The sequence below is a fragment of the Lepidothrix coronata genome, unplaced genomic scaffold (assembly GCF_001604755.1).
Source record: "Lepidothrix coronata isolate B3197 unplaced genomic scaffold, Lepidothrix_coronata-1.0 Scaffold65, whole genome shotgun sequence".
NCBI lineage: Eukaryota > Metazoa > Chordata > Aves > Passeriformes > Pipridae > Lepidothrix > Lepidothrix coronata.
The window spans coordinates 1,828,282-1,849,322 of record NW_016690245.1 but is presented as its reverse complement, the minus strand read 5'-3'; the positions used below and the strand labels follow the sequence as shown (position 1 = coordinate 1,849,322).

Genomic DNA, 21,041 nt, shown 5'->3' with positions numbered 1-21,041 from the left:
ATAAAAGTGTTGCAAACTTCCGTTTGACTCAGTTTACAAGAGTATCAGCAAAACCCCAATAGAGAAGATAATTACTTTTCACAGCACTGTCATTTGCATATGACAATTAAATCCTTACAGGTAAGCATGTGGTCTTTCATGACCCCTGCTGTATGCACTCCACTTGTGGTATGAAGCTGCAATATTACAAAGGTTAAAATACAAAAGGAAGTGCATTTACAGAAGAAATGTTGGTAAAGGATATAATATTCATTACTAAAGTCAGACGATACATCATTTGAATGCTTTTGAATGCTAAACCTTTTGTGTAATTGTACATAATGTAACTGCATGTATATAACTGTCCATTGCAATTATACTATTCAAAATCTTGAAAAAATTACAAAACAATCCCACCCAAAACACCCAGACCTTACTGAAGGAGTGCTAGCATAGCAGTACAGATGCACACAGAGCAGAAGGGGATTTTTGGGAGGTTAAAGCAACATTGCCTGCTGCCACCAACGTGCACAAGAGAGTGTGCCAGCTCTCTGGATCCCCACCCTGCACTCTGGTGTCACAGCTCTCCACATCTCCAAGCTCATACCGATTCATTCTGTTCAATATGTGCCTATAATAACGAGTCCACTATTGCCATTTTAGTGTTCATTCTCAAATCTGTGTTGTATCTGTACAAATTCGTACTAGAGATCCTGATATTAATAGAAAAAAAGTGGAGTGTAGAAATAGGCATCCCACAAGATGTTCAAACAAGCAGCTTTGGCAGAAACCGCTGTAGGGAAGGGAAGGGTGGTTCCAGGAATTGGGAGTATAAATTCTGATTAGGGCTGGGCTGGTATTTCCCACTTCAACTGCCTGGTTTTCTCTTTAATGAGGAAATAGGATTTTTACTTTTGCCCTCACTCAATGAAGAATTAAATGGGAACAAGGACCTGCCTTCACAAATAAGCTGACCTGAATGTCAACTGGGGTACTACAGTGTTTTCAACTCATACCTGATCTTGCTGTAAAAATTGTTGTACTTAAACTCCAACTGAATATAATTGTCAAAGGAAATACAGCACTTAATTCTTTCAAATGGTAAGAGAAAAATTACTCCTTTCTGAACATGCTCTGGGGGGTCTTCACTCCTTGCACATGTGCCACAGTCTAAAACACTAAGCAAAGAATAGAAGATGGAGATCCTGAAAAACAGTCAGCAACAGACATATACGTTTCTGAATTAACACTGGTATAGATGATTTAGTCATTGTGGTTTTCATTCAGTCGAACAGAAATCCGCTTACCTTAGCTCTGTTGATACATGAGTGCAAACTGATCTGTACCAGGGGATGTACACATATTTCATATGGAAATGCCACTTACAGGGTAAATACATGGTAGCTTTTCGCTCTATTAGTAGAAATTTGCCATTAAGCCCCATGTGAATTAAGAATCTGGGTCAAATTAAAAAACAAAGGAGGCAGGAACTGACACTAAAATGCAGTTAACACAAGAAGAGTCATCACAGGGAGGAATGGGGCAGAGGAAAAACGCCTAAATTATAGGTGGGAGAATGGCTGTGGAAATTAGCAATACCCAGTTTTATAGACAGAATGACACGAATCCCTTAGCAAGGTTCACAGTTATCCATCTAGCCTGGCAAGGTCATGGAGCAGATCCTCCCAGGAACTATGCTAAGGCATGTGGAAAACAATGAGGTGATTGGTTACAACCAATGTGGCTTCAATAAGGGCAAATCATGCCTGACAAATCTGGTGGTCTTCTGATGGGGTTACAGCAGTGGTGGACAAGAGAAGGGCAACTTTTTAACACCTTTGTCAGTGACATGGACAATGGGATTGAGTTCACCCTCAGGAAGTTTGCCAACACCACCAAGCTGTGTGGTGCAGCTGACACTTTGGAGGGAAGGGATGCCATCCAGGGGTACCTTGACAGGCTTGAAAGGTGGGTCCATGTGAACCTCATGAAGTTCAACAAGGCCAAGTACAAGGCCCTCCACCTGGGTTGGAGCAATCCCAAGCACAAATACAGGCTGGGAGGAGAATGGACAGAGACTAGTTCTGGAGAGAAAGATTTGGGGCTGTTCATGGACAAAAAGCTCAATATGATTGAGCAATGCCCACTGCCCAGAAGGCCGAACATGATTCTGGGCTGCATCAAAAGAGGAATAGTCATCAGACTGAGGAAGTGATTGTGCTCCTCTGCTCTTGTGAGACCCCATCTGGAACACTGCATCCAGGTCTGGGTCCCCAATATAAGAAAGATGTGGACCTTTTGGAACAAGTCCAGAGGAGAGCCACTAAGTTGATACCAGGGTTGGACCACCCCTCCTGTGAAGACAGGCTGAGTTGGTGTTGTTCAGCCTGGAGCAAAAAAGGCTTCAGGGTGACCTTAGAGCACCTCCCAGAACATAAAGGGGGCCAACAAGTGCTGGAGAGGGACTTTCCACGCAGGCACAGAGTGATAAGAACAATGGGGAATGGCATTAAACTGAAAGGGGGTAGAGGTTTAGATTAGATATTAAGGAATTCTTCACTGTGAGGGTGGTGAAGCACTGGAACAGGTTGCCCAGAGAGGTTGTGGACTCCCTATTCCTGGAAGTGTTCAATCACAGAATCACAGAATATGCTGAGTTGGAAGGGACCCACAAAGATCATTGAGTCCAACTTCTGGCCCTGCATAGGACCATCCCCAAAAGTCACATCATGTGCCTGAGAGTATTGTCCAAATGCTCCTTGAACTCTGTCAGTGACCACTTCCCAGGGGAGCCTGTTCCAGTGCCCAGCCACCCTCTGGGTGAAGAACCTTTTTCTAATATCCAACCTAACCCTCCCCTGACACAACTTCAGGCCATTCCCTTGGGTCCTGTCACTGGTCACCACAGAGATCAGTGCCTGCCCCTCCTCTTCCCCTCATGAGGAAGTTGTAACTGCAATTAGGTCTCCCCTCCGTCTCCTCCAGGCTGAACAGACCAAGTGCCCTCAGCTGCTCCTCATACAGCTTCCCCTCAAGGCCCTTCACCATCTTCGCTGCCCAGGCTGGATGGGGCCATGAGTGTTTTGCTACCTGGTCTAGTATAGTAGAAGGTTCCCTGCCCATGGCATGGGTATTGGAACTAGACAATCTTTAAGGTCCCTTCCAACCCAAACCATTCTATGATTTTATGATCTAGAGAGTCTTTAAAATGCAGGAACTCGTTTTCTTCTGGTTGCGTAAACTACAAGCTCTGCTAAATCTGATTATTTTCAGCAGGCTTTACTGTAAATTGTTCATTTCAGTGACAAGACTGCTTCGTGTTCATCACAAAGAGTCAGTTGTTGAGTAAAATGGGCTTTGAAACACAGAGATAATGATCAAGAGCTAAAATTATTAATAATAGATTTATGTGCTTTCATTCAGCTTAAAATCCCAATACTTCCCAAGATCAGACAAAATATATTAGCTATGGAAAAATGCCAGAAGAAGTATTTAATCTTTAAGAAAGAGATAAAAAGATAAAGCTAGTGAGTGATTCAGTGGAAGGATGAGACAAAGGGGGAAATTAATCCAGTCAATTAATGATGCATGCTCCTTCCTTATGCCCTACCACATTCATAGAATCATCTGGCTGGAGAGGTCCTCTGAAGTTTATTAAGGCATTCCTCTTCCTCAGGTAAGGCTCCACTACACTTACAGGTATGTGGATATCTGTACCTGCAGATATTTTATCTGACATCACAAGTCTCTTCATGGACATTGTGCAACCTCCCCAGGTAAGCCTGTACTGCTTCACTGTCCTCCTGCATCTGAAAATTGGTCCTTTCTTCCTGGAATTAAATTAAATTCTCCATTTTCACACCTGGAAACATGGAGAACACAAATATAAAAGGCTGCTGCAAAACAAGACAGAGTTAAGTGAAAACTGTTATATCCCCCCTCACAACTCTTCCTGATGCTGGCCATATCAAATCATACCTACTTTAAGCTCCACAGATAAATGAACCCCATGAGTATAAAAATGTATATATACATTTTACGCACACCTGCTATGCATGCAGGGGAATATTTTTAAATCACATTTCATTATTTTGTTCAGATACTGAAAATGAGCAGTGTGGGGTACAGTAAATTCTTTCACTTGTTTTTTTAAACTGGGGGATGCTCTTTATTTCAGAAAATTATACCATCCACAGCAGCACAGAATGATTCTTGGCTTGGTAACAGCATTTTTGAAAGAACATCACACAAATAGTTTTGGTTCAATGTTTGTTGAATGACAAATGGCCTAACTGAAGTAAATCATATTACTTGTGGAATAAAAAAGTATTTAAGTACAGGTGACATCTCAGATCCAGGTCATTCCTTTATCTCATATTTCACTCACATTTAACCTCTATCTGTACATTTATTTATAGATAATTTTAAACTGATTCTCATCACTAAGTTCTCATATGTATGAAACAATCAGGATTTCTGTGAGGCTACAGCATCTGATCACTCTTACCTTAAGAGTATGAACCTTAAATGTCACAAAGGATCACAGCAGCTGCTCACCTTCTTGGAATGGCAATTCTGGATAAATACTGATTCCAGTAGTATGGAAAATGAAGTATGGAAAAAAGATTAACTGAAAAAGGGTTAATGCAACCAGGGCAACACTTAAGAAATGCCTGCTTTGGTTGCATAATAAAGTTAATCCATTTCCAATAATGTTGCATTAATATACCAGCTTCTACTGAAACTTTGAATCCTCCTCCAGATGAAAGCCAGTTCTGATAATGGTATGGCCAAACATCTGGGGACCAGAGCGCTATGAGAAGAGCTGTGTAAGAGCCTAGCCAAAGGCCTGCCTGACTTTGCTTGGGAGCTGCATCGCCCTTAGTACTCACCCAAGCTATGCTGCAGTTGTGCCATGGACCTCACAGATTCTGATTCGCTCACTTTACCTTGGATCTGCCTTGTCCTTGCAAACTTATTTGCTCTGCTGGCTGAATGTCACTGCTGTCATCCTACAGGTGACTGCAGGACTGCCCTCCAATCAGGGAGGTCACTGCCCTTGTCATTATCACCCTGAGCTCTTGCCAAAGAGCTGCCCACTTTTGCTGCTCCCTAAAGCCTCAAAAGAAAGGCTTGCAAGGAATCCTTATTCCCATTTCACCAAAAAGCTCTTGTGCTCGAGTGCCAAGCAGCTTCGTACAGCCCACCAACTACAGCTCACCATGTTCCAGAGTTCCAGCACTGGACACTGAGGAGCCTTTCCTCACTGCCAGCACAATGTAAGTGCATGAAAACCAAAACGCTGACCAAAGCCACTGTCAGTCAGAAGAATCTCAAACCAGAAGAAATACACTTTTTTAATCTGAAAGTTAACCATTTCAAACTGATTCACTACTACCCTGCAGACCAACCACATTTTTTTTTTACTGCTCCTGATAGCCCACAAAATCACTGCTGAAATATGGATGCCTTAAACCATACATGCACCTCTAGCTCTTGATCAAACGTAGTGGGATTCAGACCTACCACAAGAAGGAGCAAACTCCGCCAAATTCCAGCTCTTACAGTGACAGTTCTGTCCACCCAGTCCCCAGCTCTCCCAATATCAAGCACAATGGAGGCAAGTTTCCACTGTTAATCTTTCCATGTTCAGTACACCTGAATTGCACACAGATAATTTCTAAGAGATAATAAAATGCTCCAGGGGAAAGAAGTTGCACTAGTACAAACTTTAACTTGTCATTGCATTTGGATTTCAAAGGCTTGAATGTCAAGAGACAAGACTCCAAAAAGAGGGAAATACCCTGAAGCAAACACAACTACATTCACATTTTCTCAGTGCCTAAGGAGAAGTAATAATAGTGGGTGAGACTATTACAGCATGGGTGAGACTGACAATGGAATACCGGGTAGTTCTGTGCTAAATAAAAAGCATGAGAAGGTTACGGACAACACAGAAATCTGACAGCTAGAGGTAAAAAAATAGGTATTGAGAGATTCATCCTTTAGTTGAGAAAAAGGACAGAAGTGATGATTGCAATGTATGTTTTTAAAGATAAAAATATCACGTGTAAAAGGCATTTTTAAACTAAAGGTAACATAAAGCCAAAGCCAGATTTGAAAAACAGAATTGTGTGTCATCCTTCAAGAACCAGAAAAATTTATTGAGCCCCTGTAAAGATAAGATTTTAGACAAAATAATTTACTCTTGATCTTCTATCTAAGCAGTCACAAATAAAGATTTCAGAAACCAAAATCCTCAGCTCTTAAGTTAAATAAAAGACAGGCAGCCTCACTGTATACATAAATTCTTATAGAGAAAACATCCAAGGTTACACAATAACCAGTTGCTGGTGATTTCTGCAAAAATACTGTTCACACTGGACCATATTCATAGTGTCCTTTGGTCAGTACTTTTACTTTCATAAACTCTTCAGTAATTAACACAGGGCTTAGAAAGTTCTGGTTTTGTGTTCATCAATGAATCAAAATACAAATTCGTTGGTACTCTGTCTAAAATTGAAAAAGCCCCTTTCTCAAATGAAAAATGAGACAAAGAATTTTCTTGAAAAATAACACGAAGTAATTCAATGAAACAGTCGTCCTCGTCCACGTTTGCTCTTGAGATGATTTGCAGAACGCCTGAGAGTTTTCCTCTCTTGACGGTGTCGTTTCTCAGCTTCCTGCTGTTTCCTTTGCTGCTCTGACTGGAATATTAAAACAAAAATAGACTCAGGTTCTTGTAAACTTGCACCTCATTGTTCCAGTATCAATATATCATGTCAGAATTCCATTAGGAAAACATGGAAATGTCACCACAAATTTCCCCATGCTGTCTTGTCTTATACCGTACTTGGTAGTTCTGGGTATCCCCAGGCGCTATTATTCCAAGTTTTTCAGGGCAAATGTTTAACACAAAGATACCAAAAGCCAGTGAATAAAGTAATGTATTTCAGATAAAAAACAATGTTTAACAATACACTCCGGAATTTATATTTAGTTCCCTCAAGAAGGCAGATCCCAATTCAAGGCTACTTAGTATATACTTTGGTTAACGAGTTCAATATGTTAACTATGTTCAATATTTGCACAAATTTATTTCAAAAAGACAGCATAATTAGTTAAATTTGCTGAAGCATACGGGTTTTTTAAAATGGGTTCTGACTTAGGAGTTCTTGAAAGTGTTTTATATGCTGTATGCAATTCTAGAAACACTTTCCACATGAAAACAATTTTTAATTTCTGCTCCTGTGGCACGTGTTCTAATAATGTTTCTCCCCTTCATCAAAAACATGTTGAAAGTGTTTAATTTACGTACCATATAAACTACTATTTTCTTTGGAAGACTAAGGCTTCTCTTTAAACCTAGCATGAACTGGCACTACCCAAGCTCAGGCAACTGTCCATGCTAAAAAGTACTATAGCAATTCCAGCAATTTCAACATCAGCACAGAACAACTGAATTGAGAGTGAGATAGAATCACTACTACTGTGTATGCAGCTGCATTCCCACTGCATCTTGCTCTGTAATCAACAGCATTCAAATGCCAGCCTACCTCTCCCTGAATCTCCCATTCTCAGACCATTTAAACTTGAGCTAGAGATATGCCTGCATAGACAGCATTTTGGCTGAGGTGAGGTAGGAACCAATTTACCAAATGTAGCAATAAGCCCATATCGGTATGAAGGCAGTGAAAGCTAGTGGTCTTTAGACTTTGATGAAATTTACTGATTCCCATTTTCACTGCAAGCAGAACAAGAAATTCACTATTTGAAAATATAAGTAATTTCTCTCTGTCTCTATAGCTCTTCTGAAACAGCCAAGAAAAATCTCAATTAAGTTCACGTTGACTGCTACTGATAGTGGACTGATCTTGATTTGCATCAGAAACTTTGTGGTTTGGTTTTGGGTTTTTTGTTTGCTTTTTTTTTAAATGTCTTCCATACCTTCCTAGTAGTGTAAGTACTTAGGTATTTTAGAAACCCTGCTATTTTGTTAGATCTATTTGCTATAACAAAGCAAACTGAAATTGAAAACTAAGCTGCCACACTGTAGGAACCATGTTCAAATCCTCTGAAAACTAAACTGTGAAATATCAACAACAAACAATTTCATTATTGGATCTATCAGTGGTTGCTAGGCATTTGGGAGGTTGACAACATACCACACCTGCAGCAGCCAAGTTCAGTCTCAATTCCACTGACTAGAAGTTTGAGTGATACCAACCTTAGGGAAGAACAATTCCCTCCCAGACTAAATCTTTCCACCTACTCATAAATACATCTGCCCTTTAAGGAAAAGGCATCACAAAGTGTAAGTTGATGACTTGAGTAAGACCAAAATCTCTTTTTTGGCTTGTCAACTACAACTCTTTATTCTCTGAAAAGGAGCATAAAGACCGCATAGCATGACTTCTTCCTAGCTCTACCTGCTCCATTCCTTGGGACTTCAGAATATATACACAGGGTCTGTTTCTTTGAGAGAAGACTTGTGAGTTTTACTTTGTTGTTCTGTTGATAGGAGAAAATATCTCCACTGTAGATGCATTATTTTTTTTTCAATCAGATATTTAAAAATATTTTTACGCAAATGACTACAATGTACATATTTCAATAAAGCAGTATCAGTTAACAGTCAGGAAAAGAAAATCCATAGATGTTAGCAGCACAATAATTAAAAAAACCCTGAAAGCTATATCTTATCTGATGGAATCAAGTAAAAATGGCATTCTGAACCACTGCTATGCCTGTCTTCTTCCACCTTACTCCTAAGTCTTCACAAAACTGTTACAGTGACAGTTCATTGTGCACTACTGCCTGCAAGAAACCTTGTGGCTTTACACTTTCTAAGTTAAAGCTACTGTAAAAAAGACTGTGCTTTCAAAGTCCTGCAAAGCCCATTTAATTAGTTGCAAGACATTAACATATCAGTTACAGAGTTGGTAAAATCCCCAGAATGGTTACCCTACATGGCACTGGCACTGCAGAGGAATTTGTGACTTGACTCCACAGTCAACACATTTTAAATTCCAGAAACACAGGAATCAATAACAGATGAAAATGGACATCTGCAAGCAGATAATAATCAAGTAAAATAAGTAAGGTAGAAACAGTCGATAAAGCTTTTTTTTCTTCAGGCATAACCAATGTGACAATGAAATAACTACGGAGCCATTCTTGTGGCAGTGAGAATAATATTTGACAACTGGTAAGGAGAAATGTATTACAGCAAAGAGGCTTACCTGAGGAAAATCATTTTTAACTGACGTAAATTTTGTCAGCTCAAGTATATTAATATATAGGTCTTAAGATTTTATAATGTGTCCTTTCCTCAGTTCTGAAGCAATTTTCTAGTAAAAAATGCCTACGTGTTCCACAGCAGTAGCAGATGCACACATGCATTGAACTCTCTTCACACTATAAAGTAATAGTGTGTCTGCAGTTTACAAAAATCTTTAGGCTGGGAAATCAAAAGCCTTGGTAAAGGGTAGATAGGCAGCAGTCAACCACATACTTCAAATGGAATTTGACAACTAGAACAGGACCAGGACTCATTCCTGTGATGCATGTTACACAAGTTCAGTGACAAAGGCAGTTGGGAGCTCTGTTTTTATCATGCTGAGACCAAGCAACCTACAGCATCCTGCCTGCATTTGGACCTGCAGACCAAGATCTGATCAGTCCTGGCACAGAAGTCAGGCAAGGTCACAAGCTTCTGGTGGTGTGCCTGCAAATAAATTGTTAAAAGACACAAGCCATTATTTTCCACCGGAACATAAGATTTTATGAGTGTTGCTTGAGTTATAAGGGATAAACACACTGAGTACTACCGGAGGCTTTCATTCTCTTGGCAAGAACCTGGAGAGTTGGCAGCTTATAAAGAAATGAAGAGGGACATTTGCTTGACGGTTTTAAAGTTCCTGTTCTTTCATGCAAAAACTAAAGTTATTTGTGTATTATCTTTAAAATTATATATATATAGCTCACCTTCTTTAATTTGAATGTTGCCTGTTTGCTGCCTACTGTGGTATCAGACACATTGAGTGTGCCAAGTTTTTCTTCAAGCTTTAAACGATCTTCAAGGGTTTTCCTGCAGAGAAAAATGAACATTTAGTCCCTATATTTGTCATCTTTTTACTATAATAAAGGTTGATAACGCAGTCAAAACTAATCTCAATTTCTCTCAAACTAAAATGTCACAACTAATAAAATAAACATTCAGGAAATAAAAAAGACAAATTCAAATAATTTCCTCCAGATAGTACTTTCAGTAGAAACACTTTTAAAATCTATGTAAATTTCATTGGTTTTGCTCCTAAAAAAGCAACATAACTCTAGTTGAGAAAGAAACTACATCCTTCTATTGCCATAGTTTTCTACGAAATGTCAGAAAAAGTTGGGGATATTAAAGTCTGGTAATAGACACATGCACAAATTAAAAAAGTAGGGCTAGATATATAAAATTTTCTTGAAACCTCATAATTTCTGAATTGGAAACGTTTTTGAGGGAAGGAAGTAATCTTGACTATAAATCAGAATAAATTCATCACAGAATGAATCATTGCACTGACAGAGACAAACTACTTAATCCAAATACAAATGACTGTTCAGACATTATGCCCACAACAGTCTTTTTCTGCATAAAAGAAAAATATAAATAAGTGAATGTGATAAATAAGACAGACCCTGGCCCCAGAGAGGAGCTCCACAGGAGCACATGACTTCAAGCACAGTGATTATCACTGAGTTTCTGTAAGCAAGCTGGCAAAGAGCCTCTCACTCAGGCACCCAAGTCTAGCATTTCTGTGAAGGAGGTAGCTGTTGTGGCTGAAACTGATACTGTTTTCAGCTCTTCTCCACTAGAAGCTAAAGTCCCTACAAAGGCAAGAGACATGGAAGTGCCCCAGTTGCTCCAGGTTGCAATCTGATACTCAGTATCATGATTACTGACTTCAGTTAAGTTGGGTCGTAACCTGGAAGAACTGAGGCATGGAAATACACCTTGTTCCCACACAGCCTCCAGCTCAGGGGTGAGGCAGGCAGGCAGGCATGTAGGGATGGTGCTGGCTTCAGCCAGCCTCCCTAAAGGCACCTGTGAGTCCTAACATAGCTCATCCTTCTCCTATAATGTAGGTCCTACAAGTAACTAACACCATCTTAAAATACAACGTGGCTTATAGGATCAAACTCACTCTACATGTGCTTAGAAAATATTCTGCTAACTGTAAACAAAATTTGATTCTGCAATTTGAGATGCTATTAGTGCCTCACTAGCACTTTATGAAGAGGGCCAGAAGACATTTTTTGTACAAGTCTGAAACTGGAAAATAAGTCATCATAAAAACACAGACGATTAGCAGCCACCAAAGTCAATGGCATTTACTGTGGATGAAGGACTCATGGACTGTGTCCTATGCTTTAAGTCTCTGAAGTCCACTGAATTTTGGTTAATGAGCCATTTTATGTAACAAAGACTTTTCAGATTAATCATGAAAAATTACTGTCAAGAATTACTTTATTTCTCATGACTAGGTACTTTGATTGTATTTTTTTTGGTAGTATATTTTTCATTGAGTACATGTAAAAACTTGTTCCATCTGTGTGAATCGGAAAGACAAGCTAAGCCTTAGAGCTAACTGTGGCAGAAGATCAGTCACCAACACTGTAGTGGGATTTCTATGTTCAAGTCCCATTTTTCTCGCCTTTGAAAATGAACTGGAGAAATATGGCTACTACCCAGCAATTATTTAGCATGACTGCCTAGATACTGCTTCAGTCAGGAGAAAAGTTAAAATGAGGAGATACTAGCAAAATGATGTGGGGTTGCAATTTTACTGCATAAATACAGGTATGTGTCTGTTTATCTGAAAATGTGCAGAACTCAAGTGATAGCGAACTGCACGCACTGATACACAAACACAACAGCTGGGTTGTTTGGTTTGGTTTTTTTTTTTACATCTTCCTCAACAAATTAATTTAAGGGATACATTTACAGTGTTATTATAAGCAAATTCCCCTGCTCCACTGTAAAATACAAACAAAAAAAATTACCAATGCACTTCTTTTTTTGTCTTTATTAGGAGGAGAGTTTTTCAGGACTTTTCCTGTTGTTTTACTTTAGCAATACCTAGGAATGTCAACTGTCCTTTTGTTGGCTTCCTTGGCCACCTCTGGACTGTCATACTTTTTATAAAATATGACTCCTGTAGTTTTTAGTTTTGATATGCTCTAACTTCAGTAACGTACTCTTTAAAGAGACATCGAGTAAATCAAAAAAGCTCTTAGCACACTGATAAAAATCCTTTCCTTTTATCCATTCCTTTTAAGTCACTAGGTAAGAAACTTATGCTGTAAGCAGAGGATTTGCAGGTTTTCTTGTCCAAGTGCAAAAGGGGAAAATTAAACACAGACAGATTTGAGACAAGGCGTTTTTTACAACCATGAGTAAATTTTGCAGATTTCCTGCACAGAGAAATGCGTAGACTGTTGGTCTAAGAAGAAATTTATAGTACGCACCACCGCTTTAGAAGTTGGGCTTGGAGCCGTGCTGAGTCAGGAACATGTCAAAAGAAACACCCAGTTTTATATAAGTCATAAACTGTTTCCTCAGGTAGGACATTATACGATTAGAGAAAAAAAAGAACACCTAGCCATTAAATGCATAGTGAGGGTATTAAGGTACTTAATTATACTGGTCACAGACCGTCATTCCATAACTTGGATATATCAAATCAAAGACAAACATGCCAGCCTCACCAGATGGTACATGCCACTACAGTCTCCAATTTTCAGTATGTTACTTGAATTACTTTTATGCTGACTACTTATCACTGAATAAGGCCAGCAGAAAATATATTTTCTTCATAAAATTCTAATACATAAAAATGCTTATTAACCAAACAAGGTAGCTTGTAACACATGGTAAATCATTATGATTACAGTATCATATCAGTTATATGTTATACGAAACAGATACCAGCTGTTAATTTTTAATTTGAGGAATACCAAACTCCACACTAAGAACAATGCTTGGATGAGCACAAAGGGGTCAGTGAATGTTGAGCTAATTGCTTAGACAACACTAAAAAAACCCCATGCAAGACAATTCAATGACAGCAACTCAGAAAACAAAGGATGTAATGCTATCCCATCCATTTTTTTTGGTCATTCTCTTCTGTTCTCAAATTCTTCTCCTTTTTCTTACATTTTACATTATATCCCATCTATGCACCTACCACACAGAGGGTATCCATTAGCAGCAAATCTTAAGATAGATTCTCTTTTCTTTAAAAGCAGTTTTTTAAAAGTCTTTTGATGGTTTATGTTACCACTGATATTCCTTCATCTACTGGACAGGCCTGTGATATTTGCTTTTGTTTTCCCTGGGCTGAAGCAATAATCTTTCTCCCTTAAAACCACATTAAAGAATTTACTTTGCCTGTGTCACACTGTACTAATTTTCTCTAAATGTTTCTCTTCCTTACACCTGTCTTGGTTTATTTACTTAACTTTCCACACCCTTGTTCACATTTAAGCCTTGTATGTTTTGCATAAAATGCAATCTTAGTCCTTCAAGTGAGCGACCTTGAGAATTTTCTTTAGACCTTAGCAGCTAAATTTGTGCAAAAGAACAGCACGTGAGTAGGCTGCAGCCATACAGCCTTTTAATGAAGTATTTCAATGGCACTGAGAATACACTGTCATTTGACCACTGTCTCAGGCTCATTCCAAGTTACAGCTAACGTAACTGTAAACCTAATTACAATGTAAAAAAATATTCTTAACCTATAATACTTTGTCAGAATGTCCAGAGATGATTTTCTCCTGACAAAGGAAAAAAATGGACAAAATTAAAAAGATGCTTTATCTTCTGGAACAAATTAAAAAAGAAAGATAATCAGAAGAAAGTTAATGGAAAAATCTAAGCAAGTTAGAGTCCAGAATAAGTGGGTATGTTCAATAAAAAGAACAAAATAAAATTCCTATGTGATAAAAAACAGCTAAGGAAAACACAGGAATCAGTTCTGCAAAACTGCTATAAATCTCAATTTATAAAGGGACAGGCTGAATTTTTTATCAAGTGTTTCTTTACGTGGCTTCAGAAAAGTTCATGATGAAACAACTAGGTTGTAGTGTCAGTCATTAGTGACATAAAGAAACAGGCCCATCATATTTCACTTTCTTTTCTTTAGCTGTATAATTTCATTCTACATACAAAAAGTAATGATTATTATGAGATCCATCCAGCACAACAACCTATTTCCAACATTAGTCAAAATCCTGCTCTGCATCCACTGTGCTGCAAGAACTCTGAAGCTACCTACAGTCTTGAAAGGTTTTAATATTAGTGGCTGTGCTTCAAACAGTAAAAGGCTATGAAAGCTTATCTTCTGAAGGGCTCAACCCACCTCTGAAAAAAGCAAATCTATGAGATTTGCAGGCATTGAGCACCTCAAAGCCAAGTCCTTTACATTGATGTGTTGTTTCTCTAGTTTGACATGCACTTTACACAGTATCCATTACTTTGGCTGATCATCAATTTAAAGCATAAAAAACCAACCAACCAACCAACCAACAAAAAACCCTAAACAAAGCCCCTCCTAGTCTGGTATTTTGTATTGCAAAACGAAAACCAGAAATAGTACATCCTGACAATGAGGACAGTGTAGATTTTGAAAACTTCTAGATGCCATAAAGATACCTAAACAAAACAATTTTTCTTTCACCATCTTGACCCCCTAAAACAGTGACTATTCATGCAGCATTCTACATTGTTGTAGAAGGTCAGATAAGGAACATCCAGACTGTCAACCTCATACTGACACTGGTGGAGAAACATAACCAGTCTCACAAGACATCAGTGTTGTTACCTGTGAAAGAAGCACTTCACAACACTGAATAATGGATCCCCCAATCTGACTCAAAATATTAATCTCTTACTCATCTCATCTGTGTTGCCTCTCTGCCCTACTTTAAACAGTATATTTGTTTAACTACAAACCAAAGCTTTCAACAACTATGTCACTTGAGGTTATATCCCTGGATTGCCAGATGTTGCTTTACTTCCAAGCCAAAACATCACTAGCCTGCACTGCAGGGAAATACTTAAGAATTGCCCACCCCCAGCTATTAAAATAGGAACATTAGTCTTACTTCATTAATTTTTGTTTTTTGGCAGAGTCTTTGAAGCTTCTGAATTCCTCTCCTTCTTTAATCTCAAAAAACTGAGGTTTCAGTAATGTTTGCTGATCCTCCTTGGACCTTTCCCGCCGCTTTAGTTTTTCCTCTTGGCGTAAAAGCTTGCGCTGTTTCCTGACCTCTTCAACCCAGCCTTTTTCATCATCTGAACTCTCAGAACTTTCTACATCACTTGCTTTTCCTTCTGGTTCTTCCTCCTCTTCCTGCAGACAAAAATAGTATAAAATAAGAGATCATCAACTAATTTTCCTTTCAAACCATTCCTGCAATTAGAATATGTGACAGCTTTTAGACACAACTGAAGAGAACTAAAAGCAGTAATAGCAGATGAAGCTGAAAATATAATATGAAGTTGTTACTATCTACATATTTTATGTTTTTCAAATAATTATTCATGCAGATCCAATATTGTTCACATCTAAAAACTAGATTAGAATTATAAATTAGACTTAATTACTGTAGCTGATAAAACATTCTTGCATGCCTCAGTCTTTCTGGAGTGAAAAGTCGGAATGCTTGAAACAAAGGAAAAAAAAAAATCTATGGAGTTTTCTTAATCCAAATGGAAAATATTTTACCTCTCCTATTGCTTCCAGTTCCTCTAAGATCTTCAGCTTCCTCTTTCTTTTCTCACTTATTTTAGAAACGAGTGGATTAAGTAGTCTAAATTCTTCACTCTGCTCATCCACCTGGAAATCTGGATTCTCAAACATGACCTTAAAACGATCATCTTTGAGAAGGCTGGGTAGATTCTGGAAAAGAAGTAAAGCATGAGCAAGTTAGACAATTCACAAAAAGACATTAATAAAATAAGTAACACTTTTTAAAATTAAACAAAATTCAAAACCAGCATATGAAATGCCGGTTGCTTTATCCTTCCAGGTCAAATAAAAATCAAGATACATGCTTATTGTACTTTTACGAAGATCGTTCTAAGCTACCTGTAAGCAAGACTTTTTTAATGCACGCTACAGACACCTTAAATACACAATTACTAATATTTTTGAATTAATGTTTCTCATACATTCAGCCAGCTAGTCTGGAGATATGCTGTTATCTATTGACTAATCAGCAGTACCTCCAAGGCAAATATGTTGCCTGACAGGGGTGATTCTACAACATGTAAAACAAATTATCAGGGTAAATGTCTTTATGCAATGGTACTATTTTACTGTAAATACTTAAGAGGAAGTGTTTCTATACATATTATAACACCTTTTTTCACTACCTTCTTATACAAAATGGAGAAGACAATTTTATTCATGTCAAAGTAAAATAAACTCAATGTAAGTTATGCTATTGGTGAATTAGGAATAGTTCAAGCTACAAATTCAGGTTACGTGAAGACCAATTGTTGTTATTTTAAAAATCACTGCATTCAAAGCTTTTTATTACAAAAAGCTGATCTTTTAACACTGTCAAATTTATATCAGCATATTAATCTCCTCCCAGCATTAAATTTTCAGTGTTACTTCAGAAAGCGGAGGGTGGGACTAAGAATACAGAAAACAAAAAGTGTAAATTTCAAACACAAAACTGGTGCAAATGTGTCACTTTCAGCCACACAGCCAAAAATTAAATCCCAAAGCCTAAAAAAAATTGTTTGTTGTAAGACTCTAATGCCATTTCAGGAAAATAATCAAAACATGCATTTTTATGTATATTCCTTTTTAGCCGATTTAATAACACAAACTCTATGTACTCCAAAACAAATCAGCCCCCAATTATTGAATTCTCATTTTCATTGTTACATTTGCTTAAGTCTGCATTTAAGTTTCACCACCATCTACTTTTTCAGTAGTTCACACTTCCTACTAACCCTAACACACAAGATTTCATTAGATGCCACATGCAGCTAATGTCTGCCTTTCATGAATGCAACATTCCTGTGAGAATGAGCACCTATGAAGTGCTACCTATAAAAAGCCTGCCCTCCTGTTAGGTATGAAACATTAACCCATTTCTTCCACTAAACTTCTCTTAAGATAGAAATGGATTATTTTTAACACCAAGAAGAATTGCTATTGCATAAGAGCAAACCATTTTGGCTAATCTATAAAATACAGTTAACTGTGTACGCAAATAAAGGCAATTGTGTCTTTAGTTTCATAGATAACATCAATCCTTGTTGTGGTCACACCAACATACCAACAAATGCAAACAACAGGTCTTGTTTGAACAGCCTTGGTATTGACTCTGCATTAACCAGTTTCTGGAGTCCTATGAAACCCATATCATCTTCAGAGTGAGTATTTCATAATTTTTAGCTTTAAGTTACTACACGGTCTTTCTGTGCTGCAGCTACAGTGAAGTCCCCCTTAAAGCCACCTACCAGAACAAATTATTTATGAAAAACAGAAACAATGGAATTTTTAATCTGTTTGGCCAAACAATAACAAATCAAACCTGTAAGCATTGCTATTTCTGTGCTCTAGGTTAGAGAAGCTTCCAAAGCAAGAGCTCACCTTCTGTTTCCTTTTTCTAGTCATCTGTTGCTCTTCTCCTTCTTCTTCAATCAGTTTGAGTGCAAGTTCTTTATTGACTTTTGGAAGTTTCTAACAAGAGGAAAGCAATTAATCAATAAATTAGCCTTTGACACATGTAACTGACATGCTTTACACTTGTAAGTGTGGTGAAGAGAGAATTCTTATTCATTCTTACAACTCTTGCTGAAAAGTTCCTTGACTGGTTCCAAATATTTCTAGATACTAGTAAAGCAACAGCATTCGGAGAAGATTTAAGTAGGATTTCTGTAAAATTTTTAACTTGAAATGCATCAGCTTTAGTACTTTAACAGCAATTCTTTCTCTTCGTATGTTGAACAAATTCCATCTAGAAAGCTACCAGTTACAAACACAACACGATTTTCATAGATCTTTTTCCAGAGTATCATGTTTTAATGCTTTAAGTCATTTAGTATTATGATAGAAGTAGAAACTGCAAGTTGTACTAGTGGGTTAACTGGTCAAGTGGCAAATGTGATAAGAGCTGCTCTTTTACAGTCTGGTATCAGTCTTTTGGAATCAGACATGGGAATTTTATGGTTCTATTCCAGAAATTCTATAAACTACTTTGTGTCTCTAATGATAAACAGAACCAAATCCTAAGTCATCACATCTCTAAGATACACTTAGGAATATATTCCTCTTTATGAGTAGTTTTCCCAAAAGTATACAAATTGTTTGTAGGATTTACCTTTAGTTGAACTCTCTGTGCACGTGTTTCTTCTATCTTCTGTCTTATTTTCTCTCTTCTGTATTCTTCATAGGCAAAAGGATTGGCCATCATTTTTGCCTTTGAACAGGTAGGAGAAAGTAAAAAGAAAATACCATTAGTATAGGACACAGTCTGTTATTTGTAGGGAAAAAAACCACACAACCAAAATGAAAACCACAAAGAGAAAAAAGAAAACCCCACCACACATATTTTACTGTTAAGAATAACAGTTGACATGAATCAACATTATTTACCTTGTGATAAAGTCTTATGTCCATGAAAAAGCCATGCATATATGCTCTGAGCAATGTTGATCCAATTAGATGAGCAAGGCCTGGAAAAAAAGGTTCCAGAGCATTTTACAGAGCTTTCATATATAAAGAACTTTTATTCCAAGCTAGCCACTTCACTTGCCTGATTCAAGACAAACAAGCACTGCCAATGCAACACATCAATCCATCAGTCACATTCATCACATCAAGACTAAGTAAAACCACCAAAAAAAATTGCTTTGGCCAGAAAGAAATTTAAGCTTCTTCAGAGCAACGAAATCCATATTTCTTGCCATAATACATTACTGAGCACTTCTAAAAAATGCCCACATGCACTATGCTCCATAGGAGTTTACAAAGAAAAATTCCAGAGGACTTTTGTTTTTTAAAGTCCATAAGAGTTTGACAATTTCTTTTTTAGTGTGATATAGAGATGTTTTTAATTAAAGAGCTTTGCCTTAGGTCAAACCCGACTCCTAGTCTGAGGTAAATTAAGCAAACTGGAGCAAAACATTGCAATCAAAACATGTAATGGACAGAAAAAGGACTAACTACCTTGGGAGAAGCTTGCTTACCTTCTCTGCTATATGATTTTCAACATTCCAGTTCCTTGAAACTAGGGCTTCTATTAGCCCTAGAATGATTTCTACTTTCTGGAAATTTCTACATTCAGACAGGGTAGCCTTTGGCAGATTTTGCTGTGAGTTCCAACATTGTATTTGAGCATCTCAAAAATATTTTGAAAACCAAACCAACTTCTCTTCCTATGCCTTCCATGTAGCATCCGAAACCACACACCACAAATTCCTAGACATATTAAATCAGCAAATATCAATCACCTTCTTGGGATAAAAAGCTGAGAAATACAAGTATCTATCTTGCATCCGCTGGGAACCAAGGAACTTAGAGCCATCGGTCTGGAATATTAATAACCAAGAAGACTAAAGGAAACCACTGCCAGTGAATTTCTAACAGTGCTCACACATCACATCAGAATTACAAAATTTACATGTGCAAATGATCAAAAACTGAACAAAGAAGTCAGGTAAAGAGCATATTCAACTGTTTTACCTAAATTTTCAAGGTCTTTTCTGGTAACGAATTTGTAATCGTCATAAACTGTGCTCTCTGGATTCTCTTCCAGTTCTTCAGTCAAGTTGTCCAAGAAGGAGCACCATTTTGGGGCAGGTCCTAAAACCTGTGGATATTATGGAAAGTTGTAACATCGTGTATTATTACAGAAGAAGCCTAAAGTTATGCTCTCGGCTACTGTACTGAAATTAATCCCACTGCAGACCTTAAGAGTAGCAGTCAGAGAACACAATTAAATCTATTGCTTACATTACCAATAAATACTATAGATTATGTGTTATTTTAATTTAGGTCATTTGAGACCAACCAGGCTAGAGGTTTCAAGTTGAACTGTTTCATGTGGTCCTAGTCTGATAAATTTATTAAAAGCTCAGATCCAAACATTTTAGATAAAATTACAAACTAATGGCACTAGATAGCAACTAATCTGTAAAGTGCTGTTGGATCTTTAAGTCATTAGGTTCACTATGCAACCATGTTAAATCCTACTCTGCCCTAATCATTTTAATTAAAACACCACAGGAATATTTCATGTATTTTTATTCAAGGATAAACCCAGACTGTATGAACAGATAATGGGAAATATTGAAAAAACTTGCATATTTCCACCATGAGGCAAAGGACTTATTTGCAGAATATTTTGTAGCACTATCGATGTATTTTTCCATATAAGCTTCCTCCAGCTTCCTGAGTTAACAAATCGGTTCCCTTTACTTTTCCCTCCCGCTGTTCTGATTAAAATTCCTCTCTATCCTGACACATGCAGCCACTCTCAACTGTTCCAGCACTATTATTTCAGTAGGTGAGTTAGCTGAATGGAAAAATCCAACACTACATTTATCTCTCTAGAGCTAATCAGTGGACATTTTAGAACATTAAGTGACCAGCTAACTCCTGTAGTGGGACTTTTAATGATGTTTCTGATTTGTTTGCTAAAAATTCACATTAAAAACTCTGTAGTTCCCATGACATAGGAATGGTTGTGATTCAACAACATTTTAAGATCCCATTAAATTATGGAAACAACTAGAAGTGATTTCATATATATAAAATATATACAGTTTCTTTTAACATGATTGTGTGGTAACCATGTGAGATCATGCTGTTAACTTAAAAAGTGTGTTTCTACTCATTCAAAATTCTTGAAGACAACTACACACGAAAACTGTAAAACTGTGTTCTAGACCATAACATTCTACCCATTCTATCCTGTAACACTCTAGACAATAATATTTTATTCTAGCCCACTATTGTCTCTGTTTTAAATATAATTTATCTTCCTAA

The 21,041-nt window shown here is 37.5% G+C and overlaps 1 protein-coding gene across 1 annotated transcript in view; it reads right to left on the bottom strand.

Annotated features, from left to right (window-relative positions):
* Nucleotides 1–4,398: 4,398 nt before the first annotated feature.
* Nucleotides 4,399–21,041, bottom strand: part of NOL10 (nucleolar protein 10) — a 51,038-nt gene continuing 34,395 nt past the window's right edge. The window contains exons 14-21 of the mRNA XM_017818137.1: nt 19,737–19,863; nt 18,648–18,727; nt 18,373–18,471; nt 17,643–17,732; nt 15,756–15,929; nt 15,133–15,380; nt 9,967–10,069; nt 4,399–6,686 (exon numbers count right to left, since the gene is read on the bottom strand). Of these exons, the coding sequence (XP_017673626.1) occupies nt 6,567–6,686; nt 9,967–10,069; nt 15,133–15,380; nt 15,756–15,929; nt 17,643–17,732; nt 18,373–18,471; nt 18,648–18,727; nt 19,737–19,863 (1,041 nt within the window). The 3' untranslated portion in view covers nt 4,399–6,566. The remainder of the gene's footprint in view (nt 6,687–9,966; nt 10,070–15,132; nt 15,381–15,755; nt 15,930–17,642; nt 17,733–18,372; nt 18,472–18,647; nt 18,728–19,736; nt 19,864–21,041) is intronic.